Genomic DNA, 19473 nt, shown 5'->3' with positions numbered 1-19473 from the left:
ACAAAAACCTGTTCATCTTTCAACAGTACGATCATCCTTGATTTAATTATTAATATTATCGGTTTATTATAACTATAATTAATTATTAATTTAACATTACTTCTATTGACAATAACTTATATGTAAAATTATCGTATCTTTACGGCCTAACATAGCCAAGTGCTTAGGAAGCTCGAGTTCGAATCCCGTCCTACCAAACATTCTGTTTCTATACGCAGAGGAAATAAAACAAATTCAAAATAGCTTTCACGATTTCCGTGTCTAGTATATCATTAACCTTTATCCAATATGATAAAGGACTTCTCCATAAGGCCACAAAAGATAACAATACGTGTGGTTAGAATTTCGCCCAAAGCAAAATGAGGACTATCTGTTTTAGCCGACCCTAATTGGGTTACTTCTTTACCAATGAATAGTGGGTCTGAAAATCACATTGTAACGTACCCACGATTGAAAGGTCGAGCATGTTTGAAAATCCTGATGCACGAAATTTACACCCTTACTTTCATTTACATAAACGCCAACCTTTTAAAGAATGTCAAAAAATCTGAAAGGCGAAGTTTCCCCTTAATGAAACGATGTTGACAATCCAAGAAAATTCTAAACTTTGTAAAATGGCTTTGTAAAGTATATTTTATAAGACTCTCCAATAACTGATAAGTCCAACATGGCCAGGTGGTTAGGGCGCTTGACTCGAAATCTGAGAGTTGCAAGGTCAAATCTGTCACTGAACATGCTCGTCTTTTCAGCCGTAAAGACATTATGATGTGACCGTCAATTCCATCATTCGTTGGTAAAAGAGCAGCACAAAAAGTTGGCTGTGAGCGGTGATAACTATCAACCTTCCCTCTAGTCTTTCACTGCTAAATTAGAGACAGCTAGCGCAGATACCCCTCTTATAGCTTTACGCGAAATTTAAAATTTAAACATTTTCTACATTAGCTTCCCAATTTACAACAGATTATTTTTGTCGCATCTTTTCAAAAAGTGTTTTTTTTTTTCAAATTTGTAACCAAAATATCATTAATCCTTATCTCCATATGCAGCAAAATGCTGAACCTAACAGAGCAATGATTACTTGCACTCACATGTTCCCCAATTTCTATCCTGTGTTATTTCTATGCTTAAAGTTAATAATAAATCTGAAATACCATTGTTTCTAGTATATTCTTTGGCAAATTAGGAGAAAAGCCAGCTTGAAAAGTTCCAAAATTGTTTTTCCCTCACCTTTTCCTAATCTATGTCTGAAATTAAAATCACCCATAATTATGACTTCATTAACAGTTGAAATCTTAATTTCATTGTAAAGTTTCTCTCTAACTTTATCAGTATCATCTAGTGGTCTGTAACGAATTCCTACTAAAAGCCTTTTCCTTCTATATCAGTAGCATAGCAGTATGTCAGCTGGTTTACAACTCTAGAAACCGGATTTCGATACCTATGGTGGGTAAAGCACAGATAGCCCTTTGTGTAATTTTGTGCTTAACTACAAATAGAAATCAAAATAAACTAAATTTCCTTGACAACATCATTGATATCCTCAACTTCAATAATGTAACTCACATTTTACAAAGTCACTCCCCTCTTTCTGTATTACTCTACTACTATTAAATAGCCTGTAATCCTGTATTTCATTGAAATTTCTGTCAGCAAAATCGTCTAAGACTGACCATATTTTGTTTGTTACCATTATATCAAAACCCTGTTTGCTACCACTACTCTAAAGCAATTTATTTTACTTCTTATACTTTTAGCGTCGTAATAGTAAAAATTAAGCCTACCTTCATATCTACCTCTATACTTAGTCCAATGTAACCTTTTCTCTGCCTCTTATTCTTTTTGTATTTAGTTTATCCTGGCCTTCACCACTCTCTAGACTCAGTTTAAAAGTTCCCTTACAGCTAAGTTAATAACCTCTACAAACAATCCCGCTCCCACCTATCTAAATGTAAACCGTCTATTACAAAATGCTCCATTCTTCCACCGAAGTAATTCCACATGTCTAACAAGCCAATTTGTTCATCCATACTATTAACCTAAACCAACCATTCGGCCTACTAAGGATTACTAAATCCACTTGTAACTTCATCCTTTCAATTAATTCTAGGCAGTGTTTCAGACAAAATTAAATTATGGATTTTTTTCTTTAAATGCCTTTATCAACCTCTTGTATTTATTAATTAGATTTTCTGGCCTACCTAACCCTAAATCATTAGCCCCTACGTGTAAAACAAACCTGCATCTCCGCTAGCCCCCTTTATTTTATCTCCTGCTATGTCAATTAAATATTCTATCTGTGGTCTTGAGTAACGTTACGTAATATAATTTATTTCGGACGAGTCTCCGATTTATTATGTTATGTACGTTATGCATTACTATTTGAAATAACTGGAAACTTGAATGTAATAATTAATAAAATGTCAAAATGTATAAAAGTTATGTAATTTGCCAGCAAGATTGATACATACAATTTCCTTTTTAAACACAAATATATGCTAATATACAAACTTAAAAGCAATTCTTAAAACATTTTTAAACCTGAAAGCAATACAAAATTATAGTAACGGTTATCACTAATAATTACTTCAAATATTTGTTTGTATACAAGAATTGTACAAACTTACAAACTATATTAAGTCTTATATTTGGTCTAGAACTTAATATTTTATTGATGGCCCAGGTCCACGACAAGAAAATTAATTGTTGGTTGATATTGTTGTACTTCGCTTAAGCTAGCGAGTTCGTTTGGCCTTGCACCGGTTACAAATTCACTTTTTACCGAGGAAGATATTTAATGTCCTCTTTGAAATAATAATGTCCGAAGTAATTCACTGAAGTTGAATTGTTTGTAATGTTCGAAGTCTATAATCATTCATGGTCACTTTCTGCTGTTTTCCGTTTAATTGTTTATTTGTTTGTTTTTTGGAATTTCGCACAAAGCTACTCGGGAGCTATCTGTGCTAGCCGTCCCTAATTTTGCAGTGTAAGACTAGAGGGAAGGCAGCTAGTCATTACCACTCACCGCCAACTCTTAGGCTACTCTTTTACCAACGAATAGTGGGATTGTAACATTATAATGCCCCCACGGCTGGGAGGGCGAGCATGTTTGGCGAGACGCGGATGCGAACCCGCGACCCTCAAATTACGAGTCGCACGCCTTAACGCGCTTGGCCATGCCGGGCCTTTCCGTTTAATATACATTAATCACAATTATAGCTTCCGAGGCCTATAGTACATCGACTGTAGCTGACCAACAAATTGCAACAATATTAATCCTCTGTCCCTCGACACATAGATTTTCATATACCAATTACGAAAGTTTCTAGAATTTTCACCAATATTCTAGCTCGCTTTCGTAAAACAAATATTGTTGATTGTCATATTCGAGAATTCTCTACAAGTTTCGAGAATAGGCGGGACATGTGCAATACACAATCAAGAATATACGTCACATGCAAAAAATGAAAACTATATAGAAACAAACGTATGCACTAAAATAAACGTACAACAGCAAATTGGTAACAGTAGCATAATATAATCTAACTTTTCATCCTATTTACCCCACAGACCATCCTATCTTCAATAGCTGTAACCTTCTTATCATCCACATCCTTCTCTGACATTTTGTTTTCCTTCCCTCTGATGGTTTCAATCTGCACAAGACAAGTTGCTCAGTAGAATAGGTTAATTACAATTAAATCCACTACTTTTAGCCATAGAATACTTTTTCAAACTTCCTGAAAGTCACTGTTAGCTGTTGCATCTCTTACATATAAAAGATTAACCTCCTCTTGAAATCCTGCTGTCATTTCTCACAGTTTACCTTTCACTTTAATTACGTAATTACGATAACCTCCAACTCACAAATCCAACATACATGTTGCACAACTTCATCACTAGCTATCTTAAAAATACCTCCAGTAAGTTCGCCTTAAGCTTCTAGACTTACCACACTGAAATTCTAGGTTCGTTACACGTGGTGAAAAGACCGTAAGTACTCGAGTAGCTTTGCGCTAGAAACGAAATAAATTAATTACCTGATATGAAAGCAAAGAAATGTGAAAAGATGTTGGGATGAAATAAAAATATATATGTGAATAATATATTGTTCATTAATATATATATATATATATATATTTGCCCCCCTCCTTTGTATGTGTGCCTCTTGGAGTTCGCATCTGTAAGTAACTCAATTATTACATCTCTACTTCCAGAGGGCGTAATTTGTAAAGTATGTATTATTGTTAGTGTCATACTGTAGTGGTAGGGTTATTTCTTCCCAATTAAAAGTATTTATAAAAGTTCGAAAATTTTATGTATTTTATAAATGTCTGGACAGATGAATAAAGGATCAGTAAGAAATACAGTATGTATTATTATATGCGTTCGAATTTATTATCTTTAGTAATTATAGCATTAAAATTATAACACAGTTACTTTACTCGAATTAAACTTGTAAATTGACAATTGTTTTAAGTTATAAATATAATTAAAGTATAAATTATAACTTACATATTTATAAGTTATACTTTAAAGCACAGACAACAATGCAAAATTTTTCTCATTTACTTGAATTAAATTGACGTAGGGTAGTGAATTGAATAAGTTAATTAGTGCTAGTTTTTAAAAGTAGATTTAGATTAGTGGAAGTTAGACTAACCCAGTAAGTTGTAACTACTAGTAAGGATTTTAACTATGATCTGTTAGTTACTGGTTCGTAGTCTGAAGTAATTGCTTAAGGCAGATTATTATGTGTGTTTTGTGTTGGGTAAAATGAACAGTTAATTACACCCACCTCAATTTTGAATCTCTTTACTACTCTTCTAATTAAATAACTTAGTTCCATATATATTTAAACAAAAGCTGAATTTGATTTTCACAGTTTTATTACTAACATTAATATGAAATAATGTACACATACACGTTGTACTCATGCATCCTTCTCATATATGGTTATGATTTTGTTCATTTTTATTATGAAACAAAACAGAGTAGCAAAAAAAAAACCAAACAGCCTGTCAACCAAAACATAAATGAAGCCTTTTACATTCAAATGTCTATCCAATAAAACATTAAAATAATTCAAACATATTGCACACACATCATTTATCAGACAAACCAGTCCTTAATGTGTATAACTGTCATATAAGCCTGTTGAAAAATATCTGTACATGTCTGTAAACTTTAAGACCATTTTCTCTTTGACAACAATTATCATTAATATTGAATTGCCTATCACCACCAAAAATACCTTAAAATCTTCTAGAGTAACATCTTCATTTAACCAAGAAATTATGAACAACTTACAAGTAAGTGCTAGTTATTTAAGACAAAGTAATCTATGTTTATTTTGAATTCCTTATTCCATATAACTAACTGATCTAGTAAACTTACTAAAATTCTTCATAATGTCCTCCAAGGTCTGTCTACATGCAGCATTGATCAGATTTTGCTAGTCAAAAATATGGAAATGTGTCCATTTGTATGTTATCAAGGAACACAGACCATTTTGGCCGATCAGTGAGGAATAATAATCTACGTATATCCACCAAGTATCATCATATTCTTATCAAAAATAGTGTTAAAAAGTCCCAATGTTAACAAATAGGGATTTAAAAAAAAATCATTATCTCAATTTATGGTTTTGACCCTGCAAAATTCATCATTTCTAAGTTGGTTCATATTCTAAATGTTTACCAACTTTTTTTCCAAATTCATTCAAATATTTTCAATAATTCTTGCTAAAAACACAAACAGGGGTAAAAACATAACTTTTGTCCACCTTTATTGGCAGAAGTAATAAAGATATATTTTTATTTGGTATAGACAAGGTAAACTCAACAGTCATCAGTGTGGCTAGTCATGTAACTACTGACCCATAGGTCACACCCTTCACTTGTATATAAACAGTGCATGTGTAACACCATGCATATTTCTACTAGTGGTAATAGTAATGGCTGTCATGTTATTTAATGGTCAACCCCAACAGTTAATGATGGATTCTGCTGGCTGGTTGCCCTTCCTCTGGTTGGCAGTAACAGCTTTGAAAGATATAAGTATGATTTTTCCAAGGCTGAAGGGACAAACATGATTGGTGGCAACAATAATGAAACTTGTGACCATAGAATTGTGTTAACCTAATTGTAAGGCTGGCATGGCTTAAATTTGAATAAACTTAAATTAATGGAAAATAGTAATAACAAATCATAATGACAATATTTGAGTCACTTGAATAATTGAAATGATCATAAATGGTTATGATTGGAAATGCTAATTTTGATTCAATTATTATTTTCATGGCATTAATCCAATTTAATTTTAATTGTGATTAACTCCCTGTATAGGGACTTACTCATTTTGAACAATTTAATCATGAAATGGTGTATACTCTAACTCATAATATACTAAGTACACCTTGACATAACTGGGAAAATTTTTAGTAAATGTTATAAGTCTGTTGTACATAAATAAAATTCTACTATTTATCTTTGAACTTTTGAAGCCTTTACTGAGTCAGTTTGAGTGATTAGTAATTTTTGCACTAAATATACTTTTCATCATACATTTTTTTTTGTATTTTATTTGTACAATTATAGAACTCCTAATGGTTATGAAAGTTTTCTCAGAAAACTTTGCACTTTCTCTCTTGTTTTCTCAACCATAACATTAACTTTAGCAAAATCATGAATGTACAATAAAACAAAAGGTTTAAAAATATGAAATAAAATTTAAAATACTTTTTTTTTCTAGAATAACAATAGATTGTAACATACAAGTATAATTATTTATCATTACAATGCCAATTGTCTAAACTTTTCACATTTGTTTACTTTTAATTTTATTACCTCAAATACCTTTTAGAGACCCTCTTTAAGAAAATTGCAAGCAATTAATCACAGTTGGAGAAATTAGTGTAAACAACAACTGTTCGAGTTACAATCACATGATGACATTAACTTGAGATGATATTGTGAGATTAAATTTTTGTCTTGTATCTAAACTAATAAATTTTGAATTCTTACATGTTACTACATTTTTTTAAAAATCTATACATAAACTCAAAAAATGTTTGTCTTATAAGAAAGTTTGGAACCTTTTTTGGGTATTTTATACTTGAAAGCTTACTTGGTTAACACTAATTTTTCCATCCCATATTGTTTTTCCATAAAATAATTATTCCTTTCAAATATGCATTTTAGAACACTAAAATATATCAGAAACTAGAATAGTATGCCTAAAAACTAATTTAATGACAGCAAGTTGGAATCTGAATGTAATTTATAATTCCAACTTGTATATTATCAAGTCTTTAATTTATTATTTCAAAAGAAAGTATTAAAATAAATTATCTGTCTGTTACTGTGAGTCACATGACACTGTGATACTATGGATTCTCACTTTTGAATTATTTTCTTCCATTATCAGGGCTTCAGGCTGTTTAACCAGTTAAAAATCCATATTATTGATACTGGCAAGCCAGAATATAAAATTTCAAATTATTGCTTCATTGAGATACCAATAAAGTTGTTCAACCTACGTAGACATGCCTGTTCCGTATTTTTTGTCTTTTAAGGAATTTTTGTAATTGTCTATGACATTACTGTTTGACCTATTCATAATCTATTTATAATGGGTCTCTGTTTTGTTTTGCACTCAAAGTTGATAGTCCTTAAGAAAAGGCTGACATATTTTGACCAAAATGTAATGTTTTAACCTATCTGTAGGTTAGCTGGAAAGCGAGATAAATTAAAGTAGTCTTGGAACAGTAATTCAGTGAATGATTTATTTTTAATGTTCTAAAATTTATATTTGGAAGCTACATCAATTATTTTTGGATTGTCAACATTTTAAGAAAAAAAATAGGCTTACTGAACCATGGATGGAAGTACAAAAGGTCTCATGGTGAAAGTAATTGGTAAACTTCAAATTACTGTTTTTATGTGTGTTTTTTTTACTTAATGTTATATAGTTTTTAACAAAAGTAAGTTAACTGAAAATTTTCATATGATCACTCCTAGATAAATGCATTAAATTTAAGGAGATAGGTATCTAATGATACTTTGTTTACCGTAATCTCTCTGCTGTCCTTCCATATGACATATTGGTTGTCATGGTATTAAAAATGGTTCAAATTACAGTAATAAAACAATAAATCTAATAAAAGTCATGTCAAAAGGTTAGAAGTCTAAAACTTTCAGAATAAATAATTGTAATTGTCTGTTACAACATGCAGTCATTTTAGAAAAAAATGTTGATTTTATTTCATACTTTAAAACATTTTCTTTCAATATAGACAGATGAATATGCTATAGTTAGAGAAAATAATAGATAGTGTACAGAATTTTACTGAAAAAAGACATCACTTAGTAGATTTTAGAGGTTATGCAAAAGAAATATGAAAACCATAGAATTGGAATAATTATTTTTATTCTTAACATACACACTCAGTAAAAACTCCATGAATTTAAAAACTAATCTTTAATAAAAAATACATTTTTAAAAACTTGTTTTTCTTTATGTACAGCAGATATGTGATGCTTGCTTAAAGCTTGCTAATTTTAATAAAGGTACACTTAGCACATTCAGAGTTATAATGCTCATGTGGTTACATATGCACTTTGACCCTTCAGTATGTGTAGAGTTAATTATTTTACAGGATCCTAAATGATGTAATTGATGCTCACAGGTAATCAATGTATTAAGTCAATTATGTTGCTCTATTTCTTACATCTTTCTAAAGATCTTTTGGACAATGCTTAAGAAGTGAAGAAACTTCAGAAAAAGACTCCGAAAATTCCTATTCCTAAAACTGATAAATTGCCCTTAGTTACTGGTTAATATGTGTAATTCTCCAGATCTGCTATTATTAAGATAGTAGAATGGATGGCTTGAAATTTCTGTTTAGGAAGTGACAACAAAAAATTAATGTTACAGTTTTAATCAAAGATATGCACTGTGTATGTGTGTGTGAAGTGTATATACACTGCATGATTAAAAGTACATGGACACACAACCATCACACCTATATGTGCTTGTTGAACATATCCTTCCAAAACCATGGGCATTAACATGGAGTTGCTATAACTTCAGGGAAGGCTTTTAACTAGATTTTGGAACATGGCTATGGTGATTCACTCCTATTCAGCCACAAGAGCAATAGTGAGGTCTGGCACTGATGTCAGGGCTTGACTCGCAGTCAGTGTTCCAATTAAACCCAAGGTTGTTCAATGGGGTTGAGGTCAGGGCTCTGTGCGGGCAAGTCAAGTTCTTCCACACCAACCTCAGCAAACCATGGACCTTGCTTTGTGCCCAGGGGCATTCTCATACTGAAACATAAAAGGGCCTTCCCCAAACTCTTGCCACAAAGTTGGAAGAAAATACAGTTCTCTAGAATGTTATTGCATGCTGTAGCATTAAGATTTCCCTTCACTGGAACTAAAATCATGAAAAACAGCCACAGACTATTATTCCTCCTCCACAAAACTTTACAATTGGCATTATGCATTCAGGCAGGTAGTGTTCTTGTGGCATCTGCCAAACCCATATTTGTCCATCAGACTGCCATATAGTGAAACGTGATATATCACTCCAGAAGATGTGTTTTCACTGCTATAGTGTCCAATGGTGGTATATTTTACACCACTCTACCTGATAAACAGTTTTTGTGCTGATGTTGCTTACAGAAGCAGTTTGGAACTCAGTAGTAAGTGTTGAAACTGTGGACAGACAAATTTTACTTTGGTGGTCCCATTCTGTGAGCTTGTGTGGCATACCTCTTCATGAATGAGTTGTTTTTGCTCCTACACATTTCTACTTCATAATAACACCACTTACAGTTGACCGGGGCAGCTCTAGCAGGGCAGAACTTTGATGAACTGACTTACTGGAAAGGTGGTGTCCTATGACAGTGCCATGTTGAAAGTCACTGAGCTCTTCAGTATGACCCATTTTACTGCCAGTGTTTGTCTATGGAGACTGCTTGGCTGTATGCTTGATTTTATGCACCTGTTGGCAATGAGTGTGGTTGAAATTAGAAGGGGTGTCCACATACTTTTGGCCATTTAGTGTATGTGTGTATATATATATACATATAGGTACTTAAGTTCACCTTCGTGCTAGTACGATACTAGCAACATGAAACAGGGACCACAGATTATTGTTAAAATTTTTTAATACCAAGTGAGTTATTAGAATATTTCTTTTTATTATTTGCTTTATTATTTTACTTGTTTGGGAACATCTGACTTTCTGATTAAGAACAATTAACACTTTATTAATGATAAAATAAGTATTACACAGTAATTTTTTTTATTGGAATGTGTAAATTGTTTCCAGATTCTAAACTTAAATTAAAATGTATTAATTTGTGAAATAATTCTCTCTGGAATTAGATTATTTAATTTGTTTCATTTCTGAAAATGTCCAACATTATTTGATGCCATATTAAGAATTAATATTAGGTTTAAAATGTTGTGTGAATGTAGCCTCCCTCAGAAGAAAAAAATAATATAAAAATAATTTTTGTGTTTTTCTGTGTTCTGTACATGTACAGAAAGTAATTGAAGTATTTATGTTCTAAGTATATCTTGTTTCCGTCACTCTTGTGGTGTAAGTTCTTAATAACATTTTTGTTTATCAAATTTTCGGGAAAGTGTTTTCCACTGTGTGAAGAGAACTTCCAAATAAATTCAAGATTTTGTAAAACAAAACAGTAATTTTTGATGTTAGGTATAAACTATAATATTTAAAGCTACAGTATATAAAATAAATATTTAATAGTAATAAAGATGTTGACAGTAACTAGTATTTATACCATACTTATCTAAGCAATGTTTGTAAGGTTTTCTGGCTTTTTTTTTTTGCCTTTTTTTTTACATGTAGCAAATTGCTATTGTAAGGAAATCAAAATTGTGGAAACATTTCTAAGTTAGCATAACAAGTGTTTTAGTTAACAGTGCTTTTACTTCAGAAACCAAAATATCTGTGTGTTTGTGAATAGATCCCAGTACCCAATTAAAATATTTTTACTGTTTCTGTACAATAAACTGCAAAACTCTGTAATGTTACCAGTTATCCACAAATTTGTTTTCTTCAACCCTAAGCCTCTTTCTACCCAAATTGAGTTCCCTGAAACTTAACCCTAATTTTTAATGATAAAAACATATTTTCTAAATTTATAAAACTCGTACAGATTTTTCTGAAATAAAGGATGATTATTTATAGTGTTGGTCTTTTTATCTTTTTTATACCATCAGTAAACTTGGACGTAATACACATTAGTGTAGAATTTTCAAAATTGCTAAGACATCACATACTGATCTTATAGGTGTGTTTGGCAAATGATAAAACTACTACAGGTCAATTAAGAAAATATGCCCTTATTCCATTTTAGAAACTACAACCAAGATATATTTAAGTATAAATTTATTTTATAGTAAAAGTTATTTTTAACCCGTTAAGAATTGACACAGTTTAAATTATGTTGTAGCTCACTTTATAATTTGTATAAGATTATTGATGTTCTCATTGTTTTTAACAGTAACAGTGTATCTGCCGTAGACTTGTAGTTACAACTTACAACCATATGATAAATATTAGCATTAGTATATTTGTTGTACTCTGATGTTTTTCTTTGAAGAAGTTTTTGTTTGCAGATTGGTTAGAAATGATAATTATATCTTTGTAATTATTTTCCTATTTTGGTGAAATGTAAAGACATTATTGTGAATAAATATGTTCAAACATATTATAATGTTAGAACAATTTTCATAGATGTCTGAAAATCAAGAAATAGCAGCTGAAGGTGTTGCAGATGATGTTGATTTTGGTGATTTTGAAGGTTTTGAGGTAATTGTTCTGGAGATCTGTTCTTGTATTATAATATTGATAAGTATCATAAGTGTAGAAAACTTTTACATTTGTTTTATGATATATTATCATGAAAACCTTTAATTTAGTATCCTGTCTTAAACTTTTTTTAATTAAATCTTCGAGAGGAGCATTTTCTTTCAACTCTGCCCACTTTTAATACTTTATGATTAAACAAAACAAAGTTGTTGATTATCACTGAGTCTGGAAGTTCTTGTGAAAATTGTAATTTTGTTATAATAATTATAATCTTTAGTTTTACCAAAACTAAATATATTAGTATCTTTTAAGTCCTGAAAATTAATCATAAATTGAAAGTAAACTTACAGTTTCTGTATCATTTTCTGTTGTTATGGATAGTTTATGAAAGTAATAATGCAACTTCAGCAATAAAAAATATTGAATGTAGTTATGTGAAGCAGTTATTAATAATAAGTAAACAAATACAAAAACATGGAGAAAATGAAAAGTATGTAACGTAAATGAAATAAATTATATTCAAATATTTCATTTGAACTTCAGACCAATAAGTTTCTCATGTTCTTTCTTAATTTAAATTGTTTACTATTATTTATTCCAGACTGTACCATATTTCTGATGTAATTACTATTATGTTTGTTTTGTATCTTTATCTTACCAGAGATAAAATTCTGAAAGATCTAATAACAATTACATTCATGTTTTTTAATTATGAAATTATGTTTTCCAAGAAATGAATTAATTATAACTTTTCTGCTTTCAATAGAGTATGTGCCTTATACATAGTAGCTGATTACCCGTGGTGCCAGTACTCACTTGGGGCGCCAGCAGTTTGTAGGGATGACAGTGCATGGTGGCTTTGAGTGATTTGCATCTTTGTGTAGTAATCTCTGTTGAACTTTTCTTTTTTCTTGTCCAAAGACAAAAACATAACAAATACTTCATAAACAGTGAATCTATATGTGACCTCTTCACCTTCATTTTGCTCCACTGGACAAAACAAATTCAGCTTCCCAATTGTTTTTGTACATCTGAATGGAAAAAATAGTTCTTCATGAGAGGAAACAAACAGAGGCAACATAGGAAAATTGTGACCCCTATTGCAAGTCTATGATAAAAATTTTGCAAAGTTGGGAGTTGCACATTGTGCAATAAAAAATTCTTCCAAAATTGTACATATAAACAAGAGTTTCATTATTGCATAATATACATATAAGTGATACATTTTTTGCTTATGGTAACCCCTGTTTTGCTCTCTTAATAGATGATTAAAAAAAGTAGAACTTTTTAAAATATAGGCTACTTTGCTTGTTGAATATTTTAATTGTGAGTTGTGTCAGAATTAGTAATACCTACTTGTATAAGGTACAAGTGAGCTTATAAACTTTTGAATGATTTTGATTACTTTTTAGTTCCTTTAGTGATTTATTGGTGTTAATATTCAGAGATTTAATATATTTAATCACATTTATATTTCAGTTACTTGCTGTATATTTTATACTATTAAAGATCTGTGAATTATACAGGGTGTCCAGAAAGTCACTGTGCACTTATATATTTATTAACAGACATGTTTCAATATAGAATACAGGAGGTAAATATGAATGACAATTATAAACAATGTTGAAAGTGACCCCGTTGACATCAATACAGGCTTGGATCCTTCTTATTTTGTTTCTAAACACTGCTATCAGTTGCTGGCTTCAAACAGACTGAATAAAATATGGTTACAAAACTGCACAGTGACTTTCCGAATACCCTGTATATGAGAATAAATGTCTTAAAAAGTAAATAAAACTACCATCGGTCTTTACTTGAGGAAGCATATGTGTATTAACTATTTATAATTCTTCCTTCTTAGGGAGCACCATTAGAGCCTGTGCAAGCTCAGCCAGCACCATCACCTTGGGCTACATTTCCAGGTAAACTACATTTTTGTAACTTTTATGACTTTTGTATATTATTTTTTATAATACAAGTTGTACCTGAAACAGGCCAGGGATTAAAAGATATAAAGCAGTAAGTTGATGCATACAGTATATAATGAATTTTATATTAAACTATGAAGTTTGAATATAATTTTAAAATATCAAAGTTATAAAACATCTTCAAGCTTCTTATATCATTGAATACCCTGTTATTATGCACAGGTAACACAAGTTAATACATATATATATATATATGTATTGTGTTTTTCGACATATTTCTATTGAATTGAAAAAGTGAATATGAAAGCAATATAATAAGCTAAATGTGTATGTATTATTGTATAAATTTACTGACTAAACAATTTAAAAACATTTCTCCATTCTCCAGCACCTAATCATTATCCATCCAGTATATAGTGACCCTAAAAAATAAAGTGACAAACATTATTCCTTTATTTTTTTCAGATCTGCTTCCTGTTCAAAACAGTTCTGCTACCTCAGTTGACGAGGATTCATCTTCTCCAATTCGGCCAACAGAGTCACTAGATGAGCCATGGTTAGTAGCATCAGCATCTAGTCCTCAGCGCTACCCTACTTTAAGTAGTGCTGCTGCTACCACTGTGTCATTTCCACAATCAAGAACTTCAAATCCACCAGATATTTCACTAGCAAATTGCCATGTTGGTAATGAGTTAGTAGGGGCATGTGGTATTGCTCAGTCGTCACGGCTGTCAAATCCTCCTGACATATCCTTGGCTGATGGTGACCTGAATAATGACAGAGAAAGTTCAGGCCCTTCATCCTGGTTATCTAATCCACCAGATGTTTCCATAGGTGCTAGACCTGTTCTGCCTGTTTCTGATTCACCTGATGAAATTCCAAGTAAGAGTACTTCACAATTAAAAATATATATACTTAAATTTATAATGAAATAATTGTTAGTATTGGAAATACAACAGTTTTTAGAAGTATTTATTTACATTAAATAATAAAGATTTAAGATAAGTTTAAAGCTTCTAATTTTTGGACTTGTTGAAGCCAGGTTTCAGATGGACAGTCAAATGGTTACTGAATCCTTTGTTACGTTTAAGCTTCAGTTACATTCACTGTTATAAACCTTTATGCTTTAACCCTATATGGTAAAGTATATTTAGTATATTTCAAGCATGTGTGTGTGCCTAAACAGTATGAAATCCTCATATAAAAAAAGAAGTGTTTATTTTCGGAGAAATTCTGTATTCATGAATTCAAAGAAAAAATCTCACTATAAAAACAGGACATAAAATGTATCTTTATGGATATTCTTTGAGAAAGATATAGATAGCTTCTTGTTGACTGATGTAGAATATTTTAGTATGTAAGGTGAAACACTCATATTAGTCCCTGGGAAACAGTGAACCTGATTGTTAGGTTAATAAACATTTAAAAAAATATATTTTATGGTTATTGATTCAATTTTGCACTGAGGAGAGTTACTTTCATTTGCAGGTGGTCCTGTACCTGTCCTGATGAATAATACATCTCAAGCTTCAGTATCTGAATCCAGTACCCTTCACAGGTTTCTACAAGATGTACCACCTGATCTTGGCTCACTTCAAGCTCAAGTGCATGATCTTCAGCAGGAAAGGACACACCAACAAGAACAAATTGAAGCACTACAACATACAAATATGCAGCTAGAACAACAACTTTCTGAAAGACACAGAGAAGTTCAAGATCTTAGGACACAGTTAGAAGAAACACAGGTATATTAGAACCAGTTGAAAGTTTTTCTTATTTAGTGAGTTGTTTTCATGAACTTGTAATGATATTCCTTGTTTCTTCACCTCTCAAGATGGGAAAGAAATTTTTACTTAAAACTATAAAAACAAAATGGACTAACTTTATCTTCCTCGAAAGTGTGAAACTATAGTTAGACTAGCCCTAAATTTGTTAATTGTGTTATCAAAAAATTTGGCAGATTTCTAATAGACATTAAAAGTCTTTTACATGCAAAAAGCAAATCTTTTTAGTAAAGCATGTCTAGTAAGGATGTATCTGTGAGTTTATAAAGCTTTCACTTAGACAGTTTGAATGAAACCTAATTTTTTGTGCTAAGGATTAAAATCCATTTTTGCTTGATATTTCAATTCCATAATCTCTCGAACTTCTTAATTGAATGTTTTTTTTCATATAAAACTTTATATTTTATCTGTTTTCTCTATCCTAACAATAACTGTATTAACCCTTTCGGCAAGGTTGGCGATCTTCGTCAATAAGATGTAAGCAACATACCCTTGTGGCTAATTATCTTAATCACACAGGCCTGTAGACCTACTTGAGGCTAGAACCACGTGTATTCATTGTTTACTTGGGATTCCCAGCAGGTATTTATACCGGAGTTCACGTGATTTCTTTGTTTTCTAGCCTGTGTAGATCATACTGTTCATTGTTTCAGAAGACACCTTCCTTGCATATTCTGTTGATACTTGTGATGTTGTTACAATGCTGAAAAGAAAAGCTTGTATCACTAAAGAAGTAATCGATATTATTTTTAACAATGAAGAGAGTGACAAAGAGTTTGAGCCAGATGATAATGAAAGCTTACGTGTAACAGACAAGAGTGATAATGAAGACATTCATGGCCTGGAATCTGCCCCCGCTTTAGGTAAGCACATGGTGTAATTAGGGTCATATAACTTATTGCTTAAACTGACTGACCAAGGCTAGTTCTTGTTAATGGATATATAATATATTGTGCAGACTGCAAGAGTAATGGTGAAAACCCGGTATCTCCAAGACTTTTCAGAGAGCAGATTATTCAAAATTTGCTGGAGGGATATGTCAGCAAAGCCAAATGAAAAGGAAGACCAAGTACTGATAAAGGTCAGCATTGGAAAGACATAATATTGAACAATATGAGGACAAAAAATACAAACCTGATTGTACTGTTTGCAGTGATAGATACACAGCTGGATGGAAAAGAAAGTGGACTAATTATTTCTGCAAACAGTGCAATCTCCCCATGTGCTTTTTACCATGCCTCATAGATATGTCATAACCACAAAGACTATCGACGGGCTGCTGCACAAATTGTATACAATTTATAACAAATTGTGCTTTACATGCCATTTCTTAATTGTGTATCAAGGTGTCTTCCTTTATTACTGTTATTCTTATGTATTGAATTAAACATATATAGTATTGGGTACAATCACTGAACATTTCAGGGACTTTTGTTGAATTATTGCTAAGATATCATGCTTTTAGTACTGATACTGTAATTAGTTGAAGTATCAAAAATATATATTCAGTGCCATGCCAAACATTATAAATTTTTATTCAGTGCCAAAAGGGTTAAAATGAAAAGTTGAAAACTTAAATACAATTAATAATACCTTTTTCCTTTTTTTTGTAAAGGCATTATTTGTCACCATGTATTCAATTTGATTATTTCATAGTTTTAACTGTTAAACTCTTTATATCTGTTTTCTTTTTAATTTTTATTCATTTATTGCTGGATTTTGTTCCTGCAAAACCATTTTTTACATCGTGAAAAACAGTGAGTCACAGTAAGAGCCCATTTTTAATTTCCCTACAGAGGAAGTAACAAACTGATCAAGTTGCACGTAGTTTGAAATTTTTGAGCTCAGTTTCTAAAGTTAATAAAACTTTATTTTATTTTTGCTACTAACTAACTTAACATGTAATTTTTACATTTCAATAATTTTTTACAAATAAATAATAATAAAAAATACACAAAACACAATAAATTGAGCACTTTAGGTGTTGAGGACTGTTTGCACTTCAATGCTATACTTCTATAGTCCTTTTAAATATACAATTAGGGCACAAAAATATATCAAGCACTAAAACGAATATTCAACAAATATTGTCATTTAACTGACTTTCTAACTAAACTGTATGTATGTTAAGAAAATTCTGTTACTGCTAAAAGCAATAACTTTACTCAATGAACATAAAGCTTTTTGTGCAAATTACAGTCTTAAAATTCATGTAAATGATAATATGCTTTTTCTATTGGTTATAAATGTATCTATCAGACAAGTAAACATGATGTTCATAATTAAGTTTGAATTCATGAAAAGATGGGAGAGGATTATTTAAATGTTCTGAAAAAGAAGATAAAACATTTTATAGTGTTTGAAAAAGTTGCTTTTAATATTATCGAAAATCAAATAAAGCGTGTTTTAACAAGTAACTAAGTTTGAAAGTTTAGCTTTAAAATATAATGAAAGTTATACTTAATATCAAAATAACTATGCATAACTTGTTATATACACAGAAAAAAAGTTGTATTTAAGTTTCTAAATTAGGATGCCAAACCATATTAAAAATACTGTGAACTATATCTGTTTCGGAGTGCTGTTCAACATGGTATTATGTATTTGATGTCAGAGTTATTAACTATTTGTTTTACCCTACATCACTGATTTAGTGACAGTTCATGGTACAAGAGAGTAAACAGCAGATACAAACTATAGGGATATTAAAGAAACTGTAGATATATATTCTGGAGGTTCAAGAGGTTTTATAAATACAATATGTAAACTGTACAATTGACAAAAGTATTGTTATTCTAATTAGCATCATCTTGTGCTTTGACTTGTTAGAATATAAGTCAGACTGGTGGTGTTAATTTGCAGACATATCTTGAACAGAAATACCTGTGTAGTACATCTGATTTTTTGTTCAGTACTTCATAGACTTTTGTGTTTTACTGAAAACTTGTAACATTTTTTCAACTTTCCTTATCTAGTACTTGGTCAGTCCAATAGGCTGAGCCTTCACACTTTTCATGTAAAAGCTCTATTGTAGCATATTTGCAACACATACATTGTTAGTCTCTTATGTCTATTTAATTAAATAGGACAAAGTCAAAAATTAGATTTCAGGCTACTTTCAAAGAACAATGGAAGGTAAATCACAGTTGAAACATCTGACTTTTATTAATCTTCACATTTAGTACAACATAAACTTAGTGGAAGTGCTTTAGTTTAGCAAACAGTTGATATTTTGTGGGTACCCCTTTTACTTTAATAACTGTAGACAGTCTTTTGGGCATTGTTGAAACATATTTAATTGAAATAACTTTTGATTTGCCATGTTTTTTGATATCTCAAATCCCAAATCTGCTCAATTGGGTTAAGATCATTGCATCCAGTAGCTTCTTTCTTAGCTCAGAAATTTATGCTTGAGTTGGATGAGTGTTTGGGGTCATTATTTTCTTGGTAGTAGAATTCTTTACCAATAATACACAAACCACTGGGTATACTATGAAGGATCAGTATCTGATGGCATTTGCACTAGTCCATTATTCCATTTATTTTGCAAATACCTCCTGTTGCCTCAGCAGAAACCTCTCTCTCCCAAACCATCACACTGTCTCCTTCGTGCTTTGTGATAGGTGCTATGCACTGAGGTGTCTTTCACCTTTCTTCTGCTGGATGTACAAACTACACTTTGAATCAAATATTTCAAACTTTGACTAATCTGTCTGTAACACCCTTTTCCAATTATCAACAGTCTAGTTTTTGTACTTTTGAGCAAATTTCAGTCTCTCGACAATATTTGGAGATCAAAGTAAAAGGTTTTTAACTGTTACATGACCAAATGTTCCATTCTCCTTGACTCTTCTTGATACTGTAGATCTGGACACATTTCTATCATTTGATACATGGTCATTTATCTCATGCTT

The 19473-nt window shown here is 31.2% G+C and overlaps 1 protein-coding gene across 3 annotated transcripts in view; it reads left to right on the top strand.

Annotated features, from left to right (window-relative positions):
* Nucleotides 1–4210: 4210 nt before the first annotated feature.
* Nucleotides 4211–19473, top strand: part of LOC143256574 (uncharacterized) — a 28798-nt gene continuing 13535 nt past the window's right edge. For all 3 annotated transcript variants that reach the window (XR_013031415.1, XR_013031416.1, XM_076513956.1), the window contains exons 1-5: nt 4211–4366; nt 11773–11847; nt 13709–13769; nt 14241–14657; nt 15264–15520. Coding sequence is in view for 1 of the 3 variants with exons in the window: in XM_076513956.1 (XP_076370071.1) it covers nt 4328–4366; nt 11773–11847; nt 13709–13769; nt 14241–14657; nt 15264–15520 (849 nt within the window). In the remaining 2 variants the exon portion in view is untranslated. The remainder of the gene's footprint in view (nt 4367–11772; nt 11848–13708; nt 13770–14240; nt 14658–15263; nt 15521–19473) is intronic.

This window comes from Tachypleus tridentatus, chromosome 7 (assembly GCF_004210375.1).
Source record: "Tachypleus tridentatus isolate NWPU-2018 chromosome 7, ASM421037v1, whole genome shotgun sequence".
In the NCBI taxonomy this organism is placed as follows: Eukaryota; Metazoa; Arthropoda; class Merostomata; order Xiphosura; family Limulidae; genus Tachypleus; species Tachypleus tridentatus.
The sequence above is the reverse complement of the archived record's forward strand: the minus strand, read 5'-3'. Positions and strand labels throughout refer to the sequence as shown.